The sequence below is a fragment of the Salvelinus fontinalis genome, chromosome 21, assembly GCF_029448725.1.
Source record: "Salvelinus fontinalis isolate EN_2023a chromosome 21, ASM2944872v1, whole genome shotgun sequence".
Classification (NCBI taxonomy): domain Eukaryota; kingdom Metazoa; phylum Chordata; class Actinopteri; order Salmoniformes; family Salmonidae; genus Salvelinus; species Salvelinus fontinalis.
The window spans coordinates 12,073,893-12,094,400 of NC_074685.1; the positions used below are offsets into that span (position 1 = coordinate 12,073,893).

The window sequence follows — 20,508 nt, forward strand, 5'->3', positions numbered from 1 at the left end:
AAGGTTTGGTTGTTTATGGTAGGGTTTGTTTGTTTATAGTAAGGTTTGGTTGTTTATGGTAAGGTTTGGTTGTTTATGGTAAGATTTGGTTGTTTATGGTAAGGTTTGGTTGTTTATGGTAAGGTTTGGTTGTTTATGCCTAACAGAGGTTTTCCTCTCTCCATCTTCCTCCCTCTATTTCTCCTCCCTTCATCTTTCCCTTTCTGTACCCTCCTCCCATCGTCCATCCCTCTCTCTCTGGCTGGCACAGTGCTAATCTCAGATTATTTCTCTCCACATGATTAATCTGTCGTTACGTAATCTCACTCTGCACAACCCTCTGCTCCCCCCTTCTCTCTCTCTCTCTCTCCTCTCCTCTCTCTCTCCTCTCCTCTCTCTCTCCTCTCCTCTCTCTCTCTCTCTCTCTCTCTCTCTCTCTCTCTCTCTCTCTCTCTCTCTCTCTCTCTCTTTCTCTCTCTCTCTCTCTCTCTCTACTCTCTCTCTCTCTCTCTCTCTCTCTCTCTCTCTCTCTCTCTCTCTCTTTCTCTCTCTCTCTCTCTCCCTCTCTGTTCCTCTCCTGTCTGCACTTTGCAAACAACACTGGAGCTATTTTGGTTCAAAACACAAGCACACACACACACACACATGTGTTGAGTGGTGAGAGAAGGGGAGGAGATACTGATGAGAGAGATGGAGAAAGGGATGAGACAGATATATATATAATATAATATAGTGTTACTGTAGTGCTTTATACTCACCACAAGCCCAGATGTCTACAGGTTTACCATAAGCCTCCTTCCTCAGTACCTCTGGAGATAGGTAGCCTGGGGTACCTGCAAAACCTATGTATATACACACACACACACACAGTGGTTAAGCTGTATAACTGCAGTCATAGGCCGAGGATGATATAGAACATGATGATGGATGTAGTCCAACACAGAAGACAAAACAATGTGTAGAAACTGATTCCACTGTCGGTCTACTATTTTGTTGGAAACTGTAAATATAATCAACAATGTAATTTTAACAAAAATAAATCTATGAAAGTGAAATGGAAAGCTGAACTGGGGAGTCCTGCTGTACACATTGTTGTTTTTAACAGGTTATTGGCTATTTATGTTTAAGCTAAATAGGTTTTTTACATGATTTATGTTTTATTTATTTATTTACATTTGCAATGTAAATTATGTAATCTAACTGACTATGATGCAATAAAAAAGTATTCTAATTGGATAAATTCTATTTGATCTAATATGACATAACAAACAAGGGGGTTCCAACGCCTGAAATCTTGTTCTTTTGAGCAACCATCAATCAACAGCCCCGTCTTCCCAGAGAGAGACATCCCCCAGCTCACCTGGCCGACTATGCAGTCTCTCACCAAGAACAACGCCTGTCCACAACACAGCCACTCCTCTGACCAGGACCATGGAGTAATTGAGCGGACATCCTATCAGAGAGAAGTGTATCCTGTTCCAGATATAGCTCCCGCTCGTTGGTGAGCCGCTTCCCAGCCCTTTCTCATTTCCAAGCAGCTATGTTGGAGGAAAGAATGAAGCTCATGAAGATTGCTGAGCTACATTGTCAAATACAGGAAGATCACAATGTTTACGTAGTGTGTCAACGCCTAGCAGCCAAAGCCAGAGAGGCTCAGCGGGCAACAGGAAGAAGCTCAGTGTCGACAGGAAGAAGCTCAGCGTCGACAGGAAGAAGCTCAGTGTCGACAGGAAGAAGCTCAGTGTCGACAGGAAGAAGCTCAGTGTCGACAGGAAGAAGCTCAGCGTCGACAGGAAGAAGCTCAGCGTCGACAGGAAGAAGCTCACCAGGCCTGTGAAGCAATAGTCAAACAACTGGGCAGGCGGCGGCCGTGAAAGCAAACAGAATGAGCTACAGGTAGCCAAACTCGTCACATCCTTCCTTAAAGAGAAGAGGAAGATGTTGCTACCCCTAGAGCCCCGACGTGTCATGAGCTAGACAACCACCAGAGGAGCCAAAGAGAAGAAGCTCTGCACCTTCGTCTCCCTCCATGGTACCCTGGACCAGCGCCCAAGCGTCCACAGGCTGATCCAGCATGGCTGTTTTAGCACCCGCATTTCCGCAACCAACTCCAGCTCCCGTGGTTCAACAACCCACTCCAGCTCCCGTGGTTCAACAACCAACTCCAGCTCCCGTGGTTCAACAACCAACTCCAGCTCCCATGGTTCAACAACCCACTCCAGCTCCCGTGGTTCAACAACCCACTCCAGCTCCCGTGGTTCAACAACCCACTCCAGCTCCCGTGGTTCAACAACTCACTCCAGCTCCCGTGGTTCAACAACCCATTCCAGCTCCCGTGGTTCAACACCCTGCTTCAGCTCCCATGGTTCAACAACCCACTCCAGCTCCCGTGGTTCAACAACTCACTCCAGCTCCCGTGGTTCAACAACTCACTCCAGCTCCCGTGGTTCAACACCCTGCTTCAGCTCCCGTGGTTCAACACCCTGCCTCAGCTCCCATGGTTCAACAACCCACTCCAGCTCCCGTGGTTCAACAACCCACTCCAGCTCCCGTGGTTCAACAACCCACTCCAGCTCCTGTGGTTCAACAACCCACTCCAGCTCCTGTGGTTCAACACCCTGCTTCAGCTCCCGTGGTTCCTCACACTGCTCCAGCTCCAGTGGTTCTGCACCCAGCTCCACCATCAGAAGTGTCACATCCTTTTCCAGGATCGCCACCATACCCAGTTCCAGTAGCACCCTACTTCCCTCCGGGTTACCCAGTTCCAGTATCACCCTACTTCCCTCCGGGTTACCCAGTTCCAGTAGCACCCTACTTCCCTCCGGGTTACCCAGTTCCAGTAGCACCCTACTTCCCTCCGGGTTACCCAGTTCCAGTATCACCCTACTTCCCTCCGGGTTACCCAGTTCCAGTAGCACCCTACTTCCCTCCGGGTTACCCAGTTCCTGTAGCACCCTACTTCCCTCCGGGTTACCCCGTTCCAGGAGAACACTACTTCTCTCCGTTTTTAGGCGTGCCCTATCCCAATCCAGCAGCACCATACCCTGCTCCTCACCAGATTGCACCCTGTCCTGCACCTGCTTTGCCACTTGGCAAGAAACAGCTGATTGCCTCATCATCTCAAAGCCATCGTTGCCCCATTTCGAGAGCGGCAAAGAGAGTGACTTCGCCCTCCTCAAAATTGCCCTGGACGACATGATGAACAATCACAGACACCTGAATGAGCGGCATAAGTATCAAGTGCTTCTTGGACACCTGAAACTTCCAAGTGCACTCCAGCTCGCCAAGGCCTACATGCATGACCCAAGACCTTATACTGCTGCCTTACAAACCTTGCAGGATAAGTACGGTCAGTTCTGCAGGATAAGTACGGTCAGCCCCGCAGGATAAGTACGGTCAGCCCCGCAGGATAAGTTCGGTCAGCCCCGCAGGATAAGTACGGTTAGCCCCGCAGGATAAGTACGGTCAGCTCTGCAGGATAAGTTCGGTCAGCCCCGCAGGATAAGTTCGGTCAGCTCTGCAGGATAAGTACGGTCAGCCCCGCAGGATAAGTACGGTCAGTTCTGCAGGATAAGTACGGTCAGCCCCGCAGGATAAGTACGGTCAGCCCCGCAGGATAAGTTCGGTCAGCCCCGCAGGATAAGTACGGTCAGCCCCGCAGGATAAGTTCGGTCAGCCCCGCTGGATAAGTACGGTCAGCCCCGCAGGATAAGTACGGTTAGCCCCGCAGGATAAGTACGGTCAGCTCTGCAGGATAAGTTCGGTCAGCCCCGCAGGATAAGTTCGGTCAGCTCTTCAGGATAAGTACGGTCAGCCCCGCTGGATAAGTACAGTCAGCCCCGCAGGATAAGTTCGGTCAGCCCCTCAGGATAAGTACGGTCAGCCCCGCAGGATAAGTACGGTCAGCCCCGCAGGATAAGTACGGTCAGCCCCGCAGGATAAGTACAGTCAGCCCCGCTGGATAAGTACAGTCAGCCCCACTGGATAAGTACAGTCAGCCCCGCAGGATAAGTACGGTCAGCCCTGCTGGATAAGTACAGTCAGCCCCGCAGGATAAGTACGGTCAGCCCCTCAGGATAAGTACGGTCATTCCCGCAGGATAAGTACGGTCAGCCCCGCAGGATAAGTACGGTCAGCCCCGCTGGATAAGTATGGTCAGCCCCGCTGGATAAGTACGGTCAGCCCCGCTGGATAAGTACGGTCAGCCCCGCTGGATAAGTACGGTCAGCCCCGCAGGATAAGTACCGTCAGCCAATCAGGATAAGTACAGTCAGCCCCGCTGGATAAGTACGGTCAGCCCCGCTGGATAAGTACGGTCAGCCCCGCTGGATAAGTACGGTCAGCCCCGCAGGATAAGTACGGTCAGCCCCGCTGGATAAGTACGGTCAGCCCCGCTGGATAAGTACGGTCAGCCCCGCTGGATAAGTACGGTCAGCCCCGCAGGATAAGTACAGTCAGCCCCGCTGGATAAGTACGGTCAGCCCCGCAGGATAAGTACGGTCAGCCCCGCAGGATAAGTACGGTCAGCCCCGCAGGATAAGTACGGTCAGCCCCGCTGGATAAGTACGGTCAGCCCCGCTGGATAAGTACGGTCAGCTCTGCAGGATAAGTACGGTCAGCTCCGCAGGATAAGTACGGTTAGCCCCTCAGGATAAGTACGGTCAGCCCCTCAGGATAAGTACGGTCAGCCCCGCTGGATAAGTACAGTCAGCCCCGCTGGATAAGTACGGTCAGCCCCGCTGGATAAGTACAGTCAGCCCCGCTGGATAAGTACAGTCAGCCCCGCTGGATAACAACAGTCAGCCCCGCTGGATAAGTACGGTCAGCCCCGCTGGATAAGTACAGTCAGCCCCGCTGGATAAGTACGGTCAGCCCCGCAGGATAAGTACAGTCAGCCCCGCTGGATAAGTACAGTCAGCCCCGCTGGATAAGTACAGTCAGCCCCGCAGGATAAGTACAGTCAGCCCCGCAGAATAAGTACGGTCAGCCCCGCAGAATAAGTACGGTCAGCCCCGCTGGATAAGTACGGTCAGCCCCGCTGGATAAGTACGGTCAGCCCCGCTGGATAAGTACGGTCAGCCCCGCTGGATAAGTACGGTCAGCCCCGCTGGATAAGTACAGTCAGCCCCGCAGGATAAGTACGGTCAGCCCCGCTGGATAAGTACGGTCAGCCTCGCAGAATAAGTACGGTCAGCCCCGCTGGATAAGTACGGTCAGCCCCGCAGAATAAGTACGGTCAGCCCCGCTGGATAAGTACGGTCAGCCCCGCTGGATAAGTACAGTCAGCCCCGCTGGATAAGTACGGTCAGCCCCGCAGAATAAGTACGGTCAGCCCCGCTGGATAAGTACAGTCAGCCCCGCAGGATAAGTACAGTCAGCCCCGCTGGATAAGTACGGTCAGCCCCGCTGGATAAGTACAGTCAGCCCCGCAGGATAAGTAAGGTCAGATCCGCAGGATAAGTACGGTCAGCCCCGCTGGATAAGTACAGTCAGCCCCGCAGGATAAGTACGGTCAGCCCCGCTGGATAAGTACGGTCAGCCCCGCTGGATAAGTACAGTCAGCCCCGCAGAATAAGTACGGTCAGCCCCGCTGGATAAGTACGGTCAGCCCCGCAGAATAAGTACGGTCAGCCCCGCTGGATAAGTACGGTCAGCCCCGCTGGATAAGTACAGTCAGCCCCGCAGAATAAGTACGGTCAGCCCCGCTGGATAAGTACGGTCAGCCCCGCAGAATAAGTACGGTCAGCCCCGCTGGATAAGTACGGTCAGCCCCGCTGGATAAGTACAGTCAGCCCCGCTGGATAAGTACGGTCAGCCCCGCAGAATAAGTACGGTCAGCCCCGCTGGATAAGTACAGTCAGCCCCGCAGGATAAGTACAGTCAGCCCCGCTGGATAAGTACGGTCAGCCCCGCTGGATAAGTACGGTCAGCCCCGCAGGATAAGTAAGGTCAGATCCGCAGGATAAGTACGGTCAGCCCCGCTGGATAAGTACAGTCAGCCCCGCAGGATAAGTACAGTCAGCCCCGCTGGATAAGTACAGTCAGCCCCGCTGGATAAGTACGGTCAGCCCCGCTGGATAAGTACAGTCAGCCCCGCAGGATAAGTACAGTCAGCCCCGCTGGATAAGTACAGTCAGCCCAGCTGGATAAGTACGGTCAGCCCCGCAGGATAAGTACAGTCAGCCCCGCAGGATAAGTACAGTCAGCCCCGCTGGATAAGTACGGTCAGCCCCGCTGGATAAGTACAGTCAGCCCCGCAGGATAAGTAAGGTCAGATCCGCAGGATAAGTACGGTCAGCCCCACTGGATAAGTACAGTCAGCCCCGCAGGATAAGTACAGTCAGCCCCGCTGGATAAGTACGGTCAGCCCCGCTGGATAAGTACAGTCAGCCCCGCAGGATAAGTACGGTCAGATCCGCAGGATAAGTACGGTCAGCCCCACTGGATAAGTACAGTCAGCCCCGCAGGATAAGTACAGTCAGCCCCGCTGGATAAGTACGGTCAGCCCCGCTGGATAAGTACAGTCAGACCCGCCAACTCGTCCAGTGTAAGCTAGCCACCATCCTGAAATCCCCCGCCATCGAGCTTGATGACGCAGAAACTGATGGCTCAGAGCGGAGCATCGTCTTGACAATGGCTGTGCAGCACCTCAACCTCACTACTGCATCTGAGACTCTCACCCTCAGAGCTATTTTCCAAGATGCCTCAGTTACCTTTGATATTTCGAACACTCCAAGAAGTACCGGCTACAAATAATATTCTGTGGACCTGTGTCCATTCGTTTCAGTCCTCAGCTCCCAGACATCAGCAGGCTTGCCACATGGAAAGTCTGTGCAGGCAACAACATGATCCCTACACGTGGTGTCCGATTCATTCTCCAGTTCACCCAGTGAAGCGTTCCTCATCGTGGACCCTGGTGGGAAGGTGACACATACCTACCTACCCTGGAGCTGATGGATGCATCATGACTGCTGCCATCTAGGTCAAAGGTTGGACTTACCTTCGGCCAGTAGCCCGCCGGCTGATACACCCCCCAAGTCCTTGCAATGAAGATGCAGGTGATCCTGCTACGCAGAACAGACTTCTCCCTGTTTAGAATGTCTTTACATACATTTGGGGTGGCTGTGTAAGAAAGCACGTCCATTTAAGATTTACTGATGATGTCACAGCTAGCACGAGCTCTCAGTGTCAATTCTTCCCAAGTTCAGCTCGCCAACTGCAGCTGTGGAGAGGAATCTCCAGTTTCTAACATGATTATTTCTGTTAATCCTTTATTATTAAACTGTTCATCCTTGACTGTGCATGAAGGCAATAACTAACACCGTTTATGGACACACAACATTGGATAATTCTCTCATGTCTATCTAACCAGAGCACAATCTCCAAATCTTTGCCTACTCACAACAGTACTAAATATCAGCGGTTTCACCCTCTTCAGCACTAACAGTACCACTTACTCTCCCTCTATCTGTCTGAATCACCCCTTCGTCTCTCCTCTCCATCACTCCATCCAAATCCTCCCACAACTACAGACCTCCCCTCCCTCCACTCCCTGTCCCCACCACCTCAAGGGTGAGATGAGTTCACCTACGCCGGTGTGTGTGTTCTGTCGGATGGGAAGGCTACTCTCGCTGTGTTTCTGAACTTTGGGAATCAGGAAGACAAAAATAGAAGCTACAGTACTATCAGCTGCACCACTGGCGTCGCTTAGCAACCATCTCAATACACACACACACATATTTTAAAGTATTTTTCTCATATTCTTTCTCTTTAGGCAGTAATCTATATCCGTTATATATCTATTCCATCTACGTCCATAAAGGAGCAGAATCAAAGTTTATTGTACATGCCATATTTGAATGATTATTTGTTGGATTAATTTTTTGTTTCTTTTTTGTGATATGATAATTTGTGTAAACCATTTTTTTATTTTGACATACAATCCACACTCATCCTCAGCATTCTTCATACCCTTCACGGTGTTCATCTCTCTCTCATCTCTCTCTCTCATCATCCATTCCATCGCTACAACCAGAGATGGAAATCTAGTCCCAAGGTCCTGGTGAGGATATCACTGTATCCCTCCCCCCTTTTCTCTCCCCCTCTTCTCTTCTCTCCCCCCCTCTTCTCTTCCTCCCCTCTTTACATTTACATTTTAGTCATTTAGCAGACGCTCTTATCCAGAGCGACTTACAGTAGAGTGCATACATTTTATTACATTTTTACATACTGAGACAAGGATATCCCTACCGGCCAAACCCTCCCTAACCCGGACGACGCTATGCCAATTGTGCGTCGCCCCACGGACCTCCCGGTTGCGGCCGGCTGCGACAGAGCCTGGGCGCGAACCCAGCCCAGCCTGGGCGCGAACCCAGAGACTCTGGTGGCGCAGCTACCACTGCGATGCAGTGCCCTAGACCACTGCGCCACCCGGGAGGTCTCTTTCTTTCCTCATCTTCTCTCATCTTTTTCCTCTCTTCCCTCCTTTTCTTCTCTCTCTTCTCCTTTTTCTTTCCTCTTCTCTCCTCTTCCTCTCCTCTTTCTCCTGTCTTGTTCTCTCTCCATCCTCATTTTCTCTCTTCCCCACCTATCCTCTCTCTCCTCCCCTCTCCTCTCTCCCCTCCTTATCTTCCTCCTGTTCTCCTCTCTCTTCCCCCTCTCCTCTCTATCATACTCTTTCAGTGGTCTCTAATGATGAGTCACCTGTCAGTCATTCCACCCGAGAGAGAAAGAGAGAGACAGATATGCTAATGTTGCATTGTTACGGTTGCAGTATCACTGTGACAAACTATTATCAGACCTTGAATGAAGGGCTGGTCATTTTCCCAAACACATAATCAGCTAAGGTTTGTTTGTGTATGTGTATGTGTGTGTGTGTGTGTTTGTACTGTATTTCCATGCCACTTGTGTTTTTTCTGATATTGTGTGTAATTGATATGTTGTTCAGTAGCTGGTGGGCTGGTCACGTGTCGTGTGTAGTTGGCATGTTATTCTGCGGTTGTGTGTAGTTGGCATGTTATTCTGCGATTGTGTGTAGTTGGCATGTTATTCTGGGGTTGTGTGATGTTGGCATGTTATTCTGGGGTTGTGTGTAGTTGGCATGTTATTCTGGGGTTGTGTGTAGTTGGCATGTTATTCTGGGGTTGTGTGTAGTTGGCATGTTATTCTGGGGTTGTGTGTAGTTGGCATGTTATTCTGGGGTTGTGTGTAGTTGGCATGTTATTCTGGGATTTTGTGTAACTGCCATATTTTTCTGTCTGTCTGTGTCTGTCTGTCTGTCTCTCTGTGTTTGTCTGTCTGTCTCTCTGTCTGTCTCTCTGTGTCTGTCTCTCTTTGTCTGTCTCTCTCTGTCTGTCTGTCTGTCTGTCTGTCTCTCTGTGTCTATCTCTCTGTGGCTGTCTGTCTCTCTGTGTCTGTCTGTCTGTCTGTCTGTCTGTCTGTCTGTCTGTCTGTCTGTCTGTCTGTCACTCCTTTCCTCTTGCTCTAATGTCTGTGTTCTGGTTTATGTTGTTGGTGTTGGTTAAATACACTGAGTATACCAAACATTAGGAACACCTTCCTAATATGTTGCCCCCCCCCCTCTCTCAGAACAGCCTCAACTTGTCGGGGCATGGACTCTCTACAAGGTGCTGTGGGTGGTGGACTATTCTTGATACACACAGGATGTTCTTAATGTTTTGTACACTCAGTGTATATACCACGTTCTACCAAAATATTCCTGATATGCTTTGATGTTTTTGATGGAATCGGAGTGCCTCTCACTACATCTCACACATGCTCTGTGGGTGTGTAGGATGAGAGGGCTGGGATGGAGAGAAGGACCCAATCCAATTCTTGAAATCATTTGATTGATTTGATCTGCTTAGTTCTGTTCTGTTCAGTTGATCAGGCTTGTGGGTAAATGAGCTGTAGGGTGTCTATCTATCTTGGCTCAATAATTTCTAATCCCGCTCACGCACTAACCAGACCCTCTGATAAACTCAATAACTTCTAATCCCGTCCACACACACAAATCGCACCCTCTGAGAGGCTCAATCATGTCTAACCCCACCCACACACACTAACCACACCCTCTGATAAACTCAATAACTTCTAATCCCGCCCACACACACAAATCACACCCTCTGAGAGGCTCAATCATGGCTAACCCCACCCACACACACTAACCACACCCTCTGATAGGCTCAATAACTTCTAATCCCGCCCACACACACAAATCACACCCTCTGAGAGGCTCAATCATGTCTAACCATACCCTCTGATAGGCTCAATAACTTCTAATCCCGCCCACACACACAAATCACACCCTCTGAGAGGTTCAATCATGGCTAACCCCACCCACACACACTAATCACACCCTCTGATAGGCTCAATCACTTATTTTTTGCAACATTTTGTTTGATCTTTTATAAACCAAACCAAACATACACATACAAACGACAACACCATACAAACATCAACTGTATTCCACCTGCCCAGACCCACTAGCACACACCCCCATCTCCAGCGCTGCATCACTTTCCACCACATGGCCTGAAACTGCATCATGTTGTTTCTCTCAGTAGACCACGCACTTTCAATATTTAAATAATTCGATTTCGTCCATTGTGTTAATGATGGCGGATTGATTCTTAAGAATCGTCCAACCCATCAGGAATCGCACTACACCCCCATATGCAATGTCTTGAAATATGCAGGCTTAGTCACTTCTAATTCCCCCTCTCACGCGGTCCTCTGATAGACTGGCTGCACGCTAACCACACGCTCTGAGATGTACCTCATTTAGCAGACACTCTTATCTAGAGCAACTTACAATAGCAATTAGAGTTAAGTACTTTGCTCAAGGCCACATCGACACCTAGTCGGCTCAGGGATTTGAACCAGCAATCTTTCTGTTACTAGCCCAACACTCTTAATCGCTAGGCTACCTGCCTATTGTCCTCCGTTCAGTCTTCTGTACATGCACAATAGACTTTAAAAGCTATAACAAATGTTTAAAGGATATAATAAATGGATACTGTATCCTAACATTTAATCATCTCAGAAAGAAACACAAACTTGAAAATAACAACTTACTTGAACGTTTCAGTAATCAAAAATGACAAATTTGAAAGGGGCCAAAGGCATCAAATTAACAATGAAAAGACGAAATAAAATTGATTCCCAAAGATAAAATAAAAACCTGGTTTTACAACCCCATTGAGGGTATTTATGTCAAATCATATTTTTGAAATAGGTTGTATACTATCCAAGTTATCAAAAACCATGCAACATTCCTCTTTAAAACAAACAATCTATAGAGGTTTACAATTGAAGATCAATTCCCATCATAAACAACACATGTAATAGTTATAGGTAATGTATTTGAATGATTAAAAAAATATGAGATTCCTTCCATTAGAGACTTAAATGTTGCAATGTAATTACTGTCAAAATAAACGACCAGGTTCAGTAGTCATCATAATTGCGTTTACTTCGCCCTACATGATGTCAACTCAGAATTAGATCTAAATCGAACTATCATTAGAATTCAAATTGGAGAGTAACGACACACATCAGGAAGTACTATTATCTAGAAAACAATGCACCCCCCCCCCCCCCAAAAAAAAAGAGGCTTGTACAAAAAAGAATGGGGAAAAGGCCATCAAAAAGTGGCTTGGGTGATTAGTGGTGCTGATAATCAAAATGAGGATTTTATCCTATTACTTTATTTGTATTGCATGTCCCATACCTAGTGGTTTGGGAAGGTTAGTGGTACAGATTACGTTACATCAACAACTCTGCCGTATAAATACTTTCTGATGATTGTGTTTCCCATTCCAAGCTAAAGTGCATCTATTCTGAACAAAAATATAAACTCAACATGGAACAATTTTACTGAGTTACAGTTCATATAAGAAAATCAGTCAACTGAAATAAATTCATTAGGGCCTAATCTATGGATTTCACATGACTGAGCAGGGCCACCCACATAGGCCCAGCTAATCAGAATTAGTTTTTCCCCACAAAAGGGCTTTATTACAGACTGAATACTCCTTAGTTTCATCAGCTGTCCGGGTTGCTGGTCTCAGACGATCCCGCAGGTGAAGAAGCTGGATGTGGAGGTCCTGGGCTGACATGGTTATACATGGTCTGCAGTTGTTAGGCCGGTTGGACGTACTGCCAAATTCTCTAAAACAGCGTTGGAGGCGGCTTATGGTAGAGAAATTAACATTAAATTATCTGGCAACAGCTCTGGTGGACATTCTTACAGTCAACATGCCATTTGCACGCTACCTCAAACCTTGAGACATCTGTGGCATTGTTTTGTGTGACAAAACTGCACAATTTAACATGGCCTTTTATTGTCGCCAGCACAAGGTGAACCTGTGTAATTATCATGCTGTTTAATCAGCTTCTTGATATGCCACACCTGTCAGGTTGATGGATTATCTTGGCAAAGGAGAAATGCTCCCTAACAGGCATGTAAAGAAATTTGTGCACAAAGAAATAAGCTTTTTGAGCATATGGAAAATTTCTAGGATCTTTTATTTCAGCTCATGAAACACTTTACATGTTGCGTTTATATCTTTATTCAGTATTTATCTCATATGCCTATAGGAAGAATTTGCACAAAATAATCTCTACCTGCAACATCATCAAACCCTCATGAAACTGTACATTGGCACCTTGCTAATTTCACCTATTCTCTAGTAGAAGTGTGCCAAAAAGGAACTCTGTAAAACCCTTCGGTCTACCTTTAGATAGACGAGCTTCCATTATGGCCATGTTTTCAATGCCTTACTGTGCAGTGAGGTGGTGTTGCCCTCACAGTCCACAAACTGCTACATCTCCTGGGAGACCTGCTCCGCCTGACAGGCTCGATCACTTCTAATTCGCTCCCTCACACTAACCAGGTCCTCTGATAGGCTGGCTGCACACCGACTGACTCACAATATTGATCCTGCCCTGTATATCAGTCCTTTGGTTTTGAATGAGTCCGTCTCATGATAGATATAGACAAGAACCTTACATAGACTTGGTCTGATATAGACCGTACAGTATATTAACTGCAGAGATGGGGAAAAAGAGTGGCGTGTTTATTATTTAGAGGTTGGCACAGATCTAAGATCAGCTTTCCTAAGTCTAGCTAAATCCTAACCTTGAACATGTTTAGGGGGGAAACTGCAAAACTGACCTTAAATCACTGTATAGGGTCAACTCTTTATTTATTTTTTATTTTTTTGTTATAAATATATATTATTTTTTTTACCTTCCCCTTTTTCTCCTCAATTTTGTGGTATCTAATTGGTAGTTACAGTCTTGTCTCATCGCTGCAACTCTCGGGAGAGGCGAAGGACGAGAGCCGTGCGTCCTCCGAAACACGACCCTGCCAAGCCGCACTGCTTCTTGACACAATTCCTACTTAACCCGGAAGCCAGCCGCACCAATGTGTTGGAGGAAACACCGTACACCTGGCGACTGTGTCAGCGTGCACTGTGCCCGGCCCGCCACAGGAGTCGCTAGTATGAGATGGGACAAGGACAACCCTGCTGGCCAAACCCTCCCCTAACCCGGACGATGCTGGGCCAATTGTGCACCGCCCCATGGGTCTCCCAGTCGCGGCCAGTTACGAGAATCTCTAGAGGCACAGCTGCACTGTGATGCAAGGCCTTAGACCCCTGAACCACTCGGGAGACCCCTAATGTTTTAAATTCTTTAAAAAAGTGGAATTCCACTCTCCTTACGTGTTCTTTGAAGTTGTAATGATAGAAGTGTAGCACAGAAAGTGAGTAGCAGAATGGGGATTTGAAACGCTGCCTTCAGGGGCATAACATGTGACCAGGCGGTGGCAACACAACCACGAGACCAGCCTCCTTTCTCACCCACATCCATTCTCCCACATCCACACCTCCTCTCACTTCTCTGTTGTGTCGTGTTTTAACCCCTTGTTTTCTGTGCACTTCTGCAGCCTAACAGCACGAGAAACAGCACAGTCACCAGCCCCAAAGGAACCCCCTCTGCTGCACTGGTACACTCCTCCTTTATGTATCACTCTATCTCAGTCTGTCTGTCTGTCTGTCTGTCTGTCTGTCTGTCTGTCTGTCTGTCTGTCTGTTCTTCTCTGTCTGTTCTTCTCTCTCTGTCTGTCTGTCTGTCTGTCTGTCTGTCTGTCTGTCTGTCTGTCTGTCTGTCTGTCTGTCTGTGTCTGTCTGTCTGTCTGTCTGTCTGTCTGTCTGTCTGTTCTTGTCTGTCTGTCTGTCTGTCTGTCTGTCTGTCTGTCTGTCTGTCTGTCTGTCTGTCTGTCTGTCTGTCTGTCTGTCTGTCTGTCTCTTGTGTCTATCTCTCTCGCTCTCTCTCTATCTTAGTCTGTCTGCACTCTGCACCCATCACCAGCCACCTATTAGAAGCCGTTCTGTGTGTGTGATTGTGTGCATGTGTGCGACTGTGAGTATGATGAAGCTGCATGACTTGTAAGTTATGGTTCGTCAGGTAGTAGTAGCTATAAGGAGCCGTAATAGAGTAGCGACAGCGGCTTTCTGGTAGAAGTGCAGTCACAAGCCATCTTCCTTTGGTGTTTTTTTCTATTTGTGGGTAACAGTGTTGGTGTGTGTCACTCAGGTGTATGTTAATCTGTGTTCTGTTAGGCCTGCTGTGAACTGTGAATACTTAGGAAGAGATCCACATTTTAGGAGCTCCCGGAAGATATGGCTTTGGGTTTGATGTGGGTTCGTTTTAGGTTCTTGCCAGTGTGAGAACAAATGCCTGAGTGAGACTAGTATTTTTTGTTTCTCATATCATTTTCTTAGAGGAATTCTTTGAATAACCATTTATTTCCTTCATTAACCCCTTGATAACCCTTTCTCAAGGGGAAATCTCTCTCTCTTTCTTCATTTTAACTTGTCTTTTCTTCTCTCTCTCTTCCTTCATATCTCTTTCTCTGTCTTTTCTCTAACACCTACAACTCTGCTCTCTGTCATCCCTTTTCATCTCTCTCTCTGTTGTTTTCTCTCTCCCTCTCTTTCTTTCTCCCCTCTCTTTCTATTTCTCTCAATAGGAGCCTCAGACCACTGTTATCCATGTGGATAGGAACAAGGTACATCCTTCTTCCATCCCTCCATCTTTTTCTCTCCTGCTTTCAGTCCTCTCATCTTCATCTTCTCTCGCTCTGTCCTTGGCAAGCTGTTGTGTTAGCGTATTATAGTGTGTGCGTGTGTCTAGCATGACTCCTGGTTGAGGCGTTTTGTGTGGGTTGTAGGTCTGGTGTGCCTGCATGCCGCAGTCATACAGACCTGGGAACAGCTGCTTAATCTAACCGCACTGACACAAGACTACCCACACTACATTATGTGGAGATATTTTGTCCACCACCGCCATCTTGTGGGAATAAATGGAACCGGGCTCTGTGGGTGTGCTCTATGTCTTGCCATCTGGTGGTTTCTACTGCTATAGACCACTGCATGTATGGGACAGCACACTGAATGGGGGAAACTGAGTTTGGTGTTCTCATGGTGTTTAACCATAGCACTGTATGTGTGTGTCATGATAATAGTAGTGTGCGTGTGTGTGAGTGTGTATCTGGGTTAACCTGTCACTGACATGTCTCTCTGTGTCTGCAGGATTCATCTGACAGCAACACCACTATTGAGGATGAGGATGTGAAACGTGAGTCACGCACACGCGCACGCACGCACGCACACACATGACACACATATACAGCACTATGGTTGACCACCATGAGAACACCAGACAAAGTTGAGAGAGGAAGGAGAGGCAGAAAAGAGGGAGAGTAAAGAGGAAGAAGAAAGGAAGGAGAGAAGAAGGAGAGAGTAAATAGACAGGAAGGAAAGAGGGGAAGTAGAGAAGAAGAAGAGAGTAAACAGACAGGAAGGAAAGAGGGGAAGGAGAGAAGGAGAGAGTAAACAGACAGGAAGGAAAGAGGGGAAATAGAGAAGAAGAAGAGAGGAAGGAAAGAGGAAGGAGAGAGGAAACAGATAGGAAGGGAAAAATGGAAGTAGAGAGGAAGGGGGGAGGAAGTAGAGAGGACGAAGAGAGAAAGCAGACAGGAAGGAAAGAGGGGAAGAGGGAAGGAAAGAGAGGGAGGAAGGAAGGAGGGAGGACGGAGAGAGGAAAGAAACAGGGGAAGGAAAGAGGGGAAGGAGAGAGGAAGGGCATATCAGGACCTCCAGCAGCAACTGTATGTAAGTAAGCCCTTCTGTTGGTCTGTTGGAAGAGAGAAAGAGTGAGGGATAGGAAGGAGGGAGGGAGGGAGGGATAGAGTGAGGGAGAGGGAGGAAGTGAGTGATAGAGGGAGAGGGAGGGAGGGATAGAGGGAGAGGGAGGGAGGGATAGAGTGAGGGAGAGGGAGGGAGGGATAGAGTGAGAGGGAGGGAGGGAGAGGGAGGGAGGGATAGAGGGAGGAAGTAAGTCTTATCTAGGGACAGGAATAGCTGGATGAGCTCAACATGCCTCACACAGGAGGGGAGAGAGGAGAGAAGAGAAGGAGAGGAGAGAAGGAGAATGAGAATGAGAAATAAGTCCTAGTGACTGTAGCCAGGTGAACTATATCTGTAGTTCTTTCTGGTGTTGAGGTTTTCATTCTCCATGGCCCTGCATAGCTCAATGGAGACCTGAGTGGCAGGACTGTATATTTTGGGTATGTGTGAGTGTGTGTACCACGCTAGTGGAGGGAGAGTGTGTAAGTATACTTATACCAGAGAGATAGATAAAAAGAGAGAATTGAATGAGAGGATTTACCACCATGAATAGCAAGCCGTCTGTAGAGTTACCAGAGTATGTGAGCAGAGTTGAGCAGTCGGAAATTCTGTTCATCGCTCATGGACATCCACCTCCTTTCCAACCACTCCGCTAAAAACCGCTCTGCACTCAAATAATAAAAATAAATGCAGCTCCTAATTCGCTCTATTAGTTAAAATCACAATTGAACCAAAACCCATCTATTGAAACTACCTGGACCTACAGTACCATTTGGTTTTGAAGTTGAAACCAAACCATTTGATTTGAATGAAAAGTATTTTAATAAAAATGAAAAGGTGAATGTAAGAAGCGCTTATCATTTCAAAAAGGCTACGTATCGTATTAAACAGCATATAAACACTCTAAATAGGTCAGGAGCCAGACAGGGAGACTAAGAAGGAACGAAAATCTATTATTTAGTCTATACTGTATTACAGTGCATTCGGAAGTTATTCAGACCCCTTGACTTTTTCCATGTTTTGTTACGTGACAGCCTTATTCTAAAATGAATTAAATTATTTTTTCCCCTCATCAATCTACATGCAATACTCCATCATGACCTAAACTGGGATATGCTTAACACCCCAGCCATCCTACAATCTAAGCTTGATGCCCTCAATCTCACACAAATTATCAATGAACCTACCAGGTACCACCCCAAAGCCGTAAACACGGGCACCCTCATAGATATCATCCTGACCAACTTGCCCTCTAAATACACCTCTGCTGTTTTCTACCAAGATCTCAGCGATCACTGCCTCATTGCCTGCGTCAGTAATGGGTCTGCGGTCAAACGACCTCCACTCATCACTGTCAAACGCTCCCTGAAACACTTCAGCGAGCAGGCCTTTCTAATCGACCTGGCCCGGGTATCCTGGAATGATATTGACCTCATCCCGTCAGTCGAGGATGCCTGGTTATTTAAAAAAAAAATGCCTTCCTCACCATCTTAAATAAGCATGCCCCATTCAAGAAATGTAGACCCAGGAACAGATATAGCCCTTGGTTCTCTCCAGACCTGACTGCCCTTAACCAACACAAAAACATCCTGTGGCGTTCTGCATTAGCATCGAACAGCCCCCGTGATATACAACTTTTCAGGGAAGTTAGAAACCAATATACACAGTCAGTTAGAAAAGCCAAGGCTAGCTTTTTCAAGCAGAAATTTGCTTCCTGCAACACAAACTCAAAAAAGTTCTGGGACACTGTAAAGTCCATGGAGAATAAGAGCACCTCCTCCCAGCTGCCCACTGCACTGAGGATAGGAAACACTGTCACCACCGATAAATCCACTATAATTGAGAATTTCAATAAGCATTTTTCTACGGCTGGCCATGCTTTCCACCTGGCTACCCCTACCCCGGTCAACAGCACTGCACCCCCCACAGCAACTCGCCCAAGCCTTCCCCATTTCTCCTTCTCAAAAATCCAGTCAGCTGATGTTCTGAAAGAGCTGCAAAATCTGGACCCCTACAAATCAGCAGGGCTAGACAATCTGGACCCTTTCTTTCTAAAATGATCTGCCGAAATTGTTGCAACCCCTATTACTAGCCTGTTCACACTCTCTTTCGTGTCGTCTGCGATTCCCGAAGATTGGAGAGCAGCTGCGGTCATACCCCTCTTCAAAGGGGGGGACACTCTTGACCCAAACTGCTACAGACCTATATCTATCCTACCCTGCCTTTCTAAGGTCTTTGAAAGCCAAGTCAACAAACAGATTACCGACCATTTCGAATCCCACCGCACCTTCTCCGCTATGCAATCTGGTTTCAGAGCTGGTCATGGGTGCACCTCAGCCACCTCAGCCACGCTCAAGGTCCTAAACGATATCTTAACCGCCAACGATAAGAAACAATACTGTGCAGCCGTATTCATTGACCTGGCCAAGGCTTTCGACTCTGTCAATCACCACATCCTCATCGGCAGACTCAATAGCCTTGGTTTCTCAAATGATTGCCTCGCCTGGTTCACCAACTACTTCTCTGATAGAGTTCAGTGTGTCAAATCGGAGGGCCTGTTGTCCGGGCCTCTGGCAGTCTCTATGGGGGTGCCACAGGGTTCAATTCTTGGGCCGACTCTTCTCTGTATACATCAATGATGTCGTTCTTGCTGCTGGTGAGTCTCTGATCCACCTCTATGCAGACGACACCATTCTGTATACCTCTGCCCCTTCTTTGGACACTGTGTTAACAACCCTCCAGACGAGCTTCAATGCCATACAACTCTCCTTCCGTGGCCTCCAACTGCTCTTAAATACAAGTAAAACTAAATGCATGCTCTTCAACGGATCGCTGCCAGCACCTGCCCGCCCGTCCAGCATCACTACTCTGGACGGTTCTGACTTAAAATATGTGGACAACTACAAATACCTAGGTGTCTGTTTAGACTGTAAACTCTCCTTCCAGACTCACATTAAGCATCTCCAATCCAAAGTTAAATCTAGAATTGGCTTCCTATTTCGAAAAAATCCTCCTTCACTCATGCTGCCAAACATACCCTCGTAAAACTGACCATCCTACTGATCCTCGACTTCGGCGATGTCATTTACAAAATTGCCTCCAATACCCTACTCAATAAATTGGATGCAGTCTATCACAGTGCCATCCGTTTTGTCACCAAAGCCCCATATACCACCCACCACTGTGACCTGTACACTCTCGTTGGCTGGCCCTCGCTTCATACTCGTCGCCAAACCCACTGGCTCCAGGTCATCTACAAGACCCTGCTAGGTAAAGTCCCCCCTTATCTCAGCTCGCTGGTCACCATAGCAGCACCCACCTGTAGCACGCGCTCCAGCAGGTATATCTCTCTGGTCACCCCCAAAGCCAATTTCTCCTTTGGCCGCCTCTCCTTCCAGTTCTCTGCTGCCAATGACTGGAACGAACTACAAAAATCTCTGAAACTGGGAACACTTATCTCCCTCACTAGCTTTAAGCACCAGCTGTCAGAGCAGCTCACAGATTACTGCACCTGTACATAGCCCATCTATAATTTAACCCAAACAACTACCTCTTTCCCTACTGTATTTATTTATTTTGCTCCTTTGCACCCCATTATTTCTATTTCTACTGTATTATTGATTGTATGTTTGTTTTACTCCATGTGTAACTCTGTGTTGTTTTGCTTTATCTTGGCCAGGTCGCAATTGTAAATGAGAATCTTGTTCTCAACTTGCCTACCTGGTTAAATAAAGGTGAAATAAAATAAATAAATAAAAATGACAAGGTGAAAACATAAAAAACATAAATACCTTATTTACATAAGTATTCAGACCCTTTGCTATGAGACTAGAATTGGAGTCCTGTTTCCATTGATCATCCTTGAGATATTTCTACAACTTGATTGAAGTCCACTTGTGGTAAATTCAATTGATTGGACATGATTTGGAAAGGCCCACACCTGTCTATATAATGTCCTATAATTGACAGTGCATTTCAGAGCAAAAACCAAGCCATGAGGTCGAAGGAAATGTCCGTAGAGCTCCGAGACGACAAGATTGTGTCGAGGCACAGATCTGGGGAAGGGTTCCAAAACATTTCTGCAGCATTGAAAGTCCCCAGGAACACAGTGGCCACCATCATTCTTAAATTGAAGAAGTTTGGAAGCACCAAGACTCTTCCTAGAGCTGGCCGCCCGGCCAAACTGAGCAATCGGTGGAGAAGAGCCTTGGTCAGGGAGGTGACCAAGAACCCGATGGTCACATCTGGAGGAAACCTGGCACCATCCCTACGGTGAAGAATGGTTGTGGCAGCATCATGCTGTGGGCATGTTTTTCAGCTGAAGGGAGACTAG

The 20,508-nt window shown here is 47.6% G+C and overlaps 1 protein-coding gene across 6 annotated transcripts in view; it reads left to right on the forward strand.

Moving 5' to 3' along the window:
- Positions 1–20,508, forward strand: part of LOC129818184 (calcium/calmodulin-dependent protein kinase type II subunit beta) — a 69,939-nt gene that overhangs the window by 36,749 nt on the left and 12,682 nt on the right. For 2 of the 6 annotated variants that reach the window (XM_055873867.1, XM_055873866.1), the window contains exons 15-17: positions 13,931–13,990; positions 15,017–15,055; positions 15,579–15,624. In XM_055873867.1, coding sequence (XP_055729842.1) covers positions 13,931–13,990; positions 15,017–15,055; positions 15,579–15,624 — 145 coding nt within the window. The remainder of the gene's footprint in view (positions 1–13,930; positions 13,991–15,016; positions 15,056–15,578; positions 15,625–20,508) is intronic. The other 4 variants (XM_055873872.1, XM_055873871.1, XM_055873869.1 and 1 more) reach the window with 2 other exon arrangements.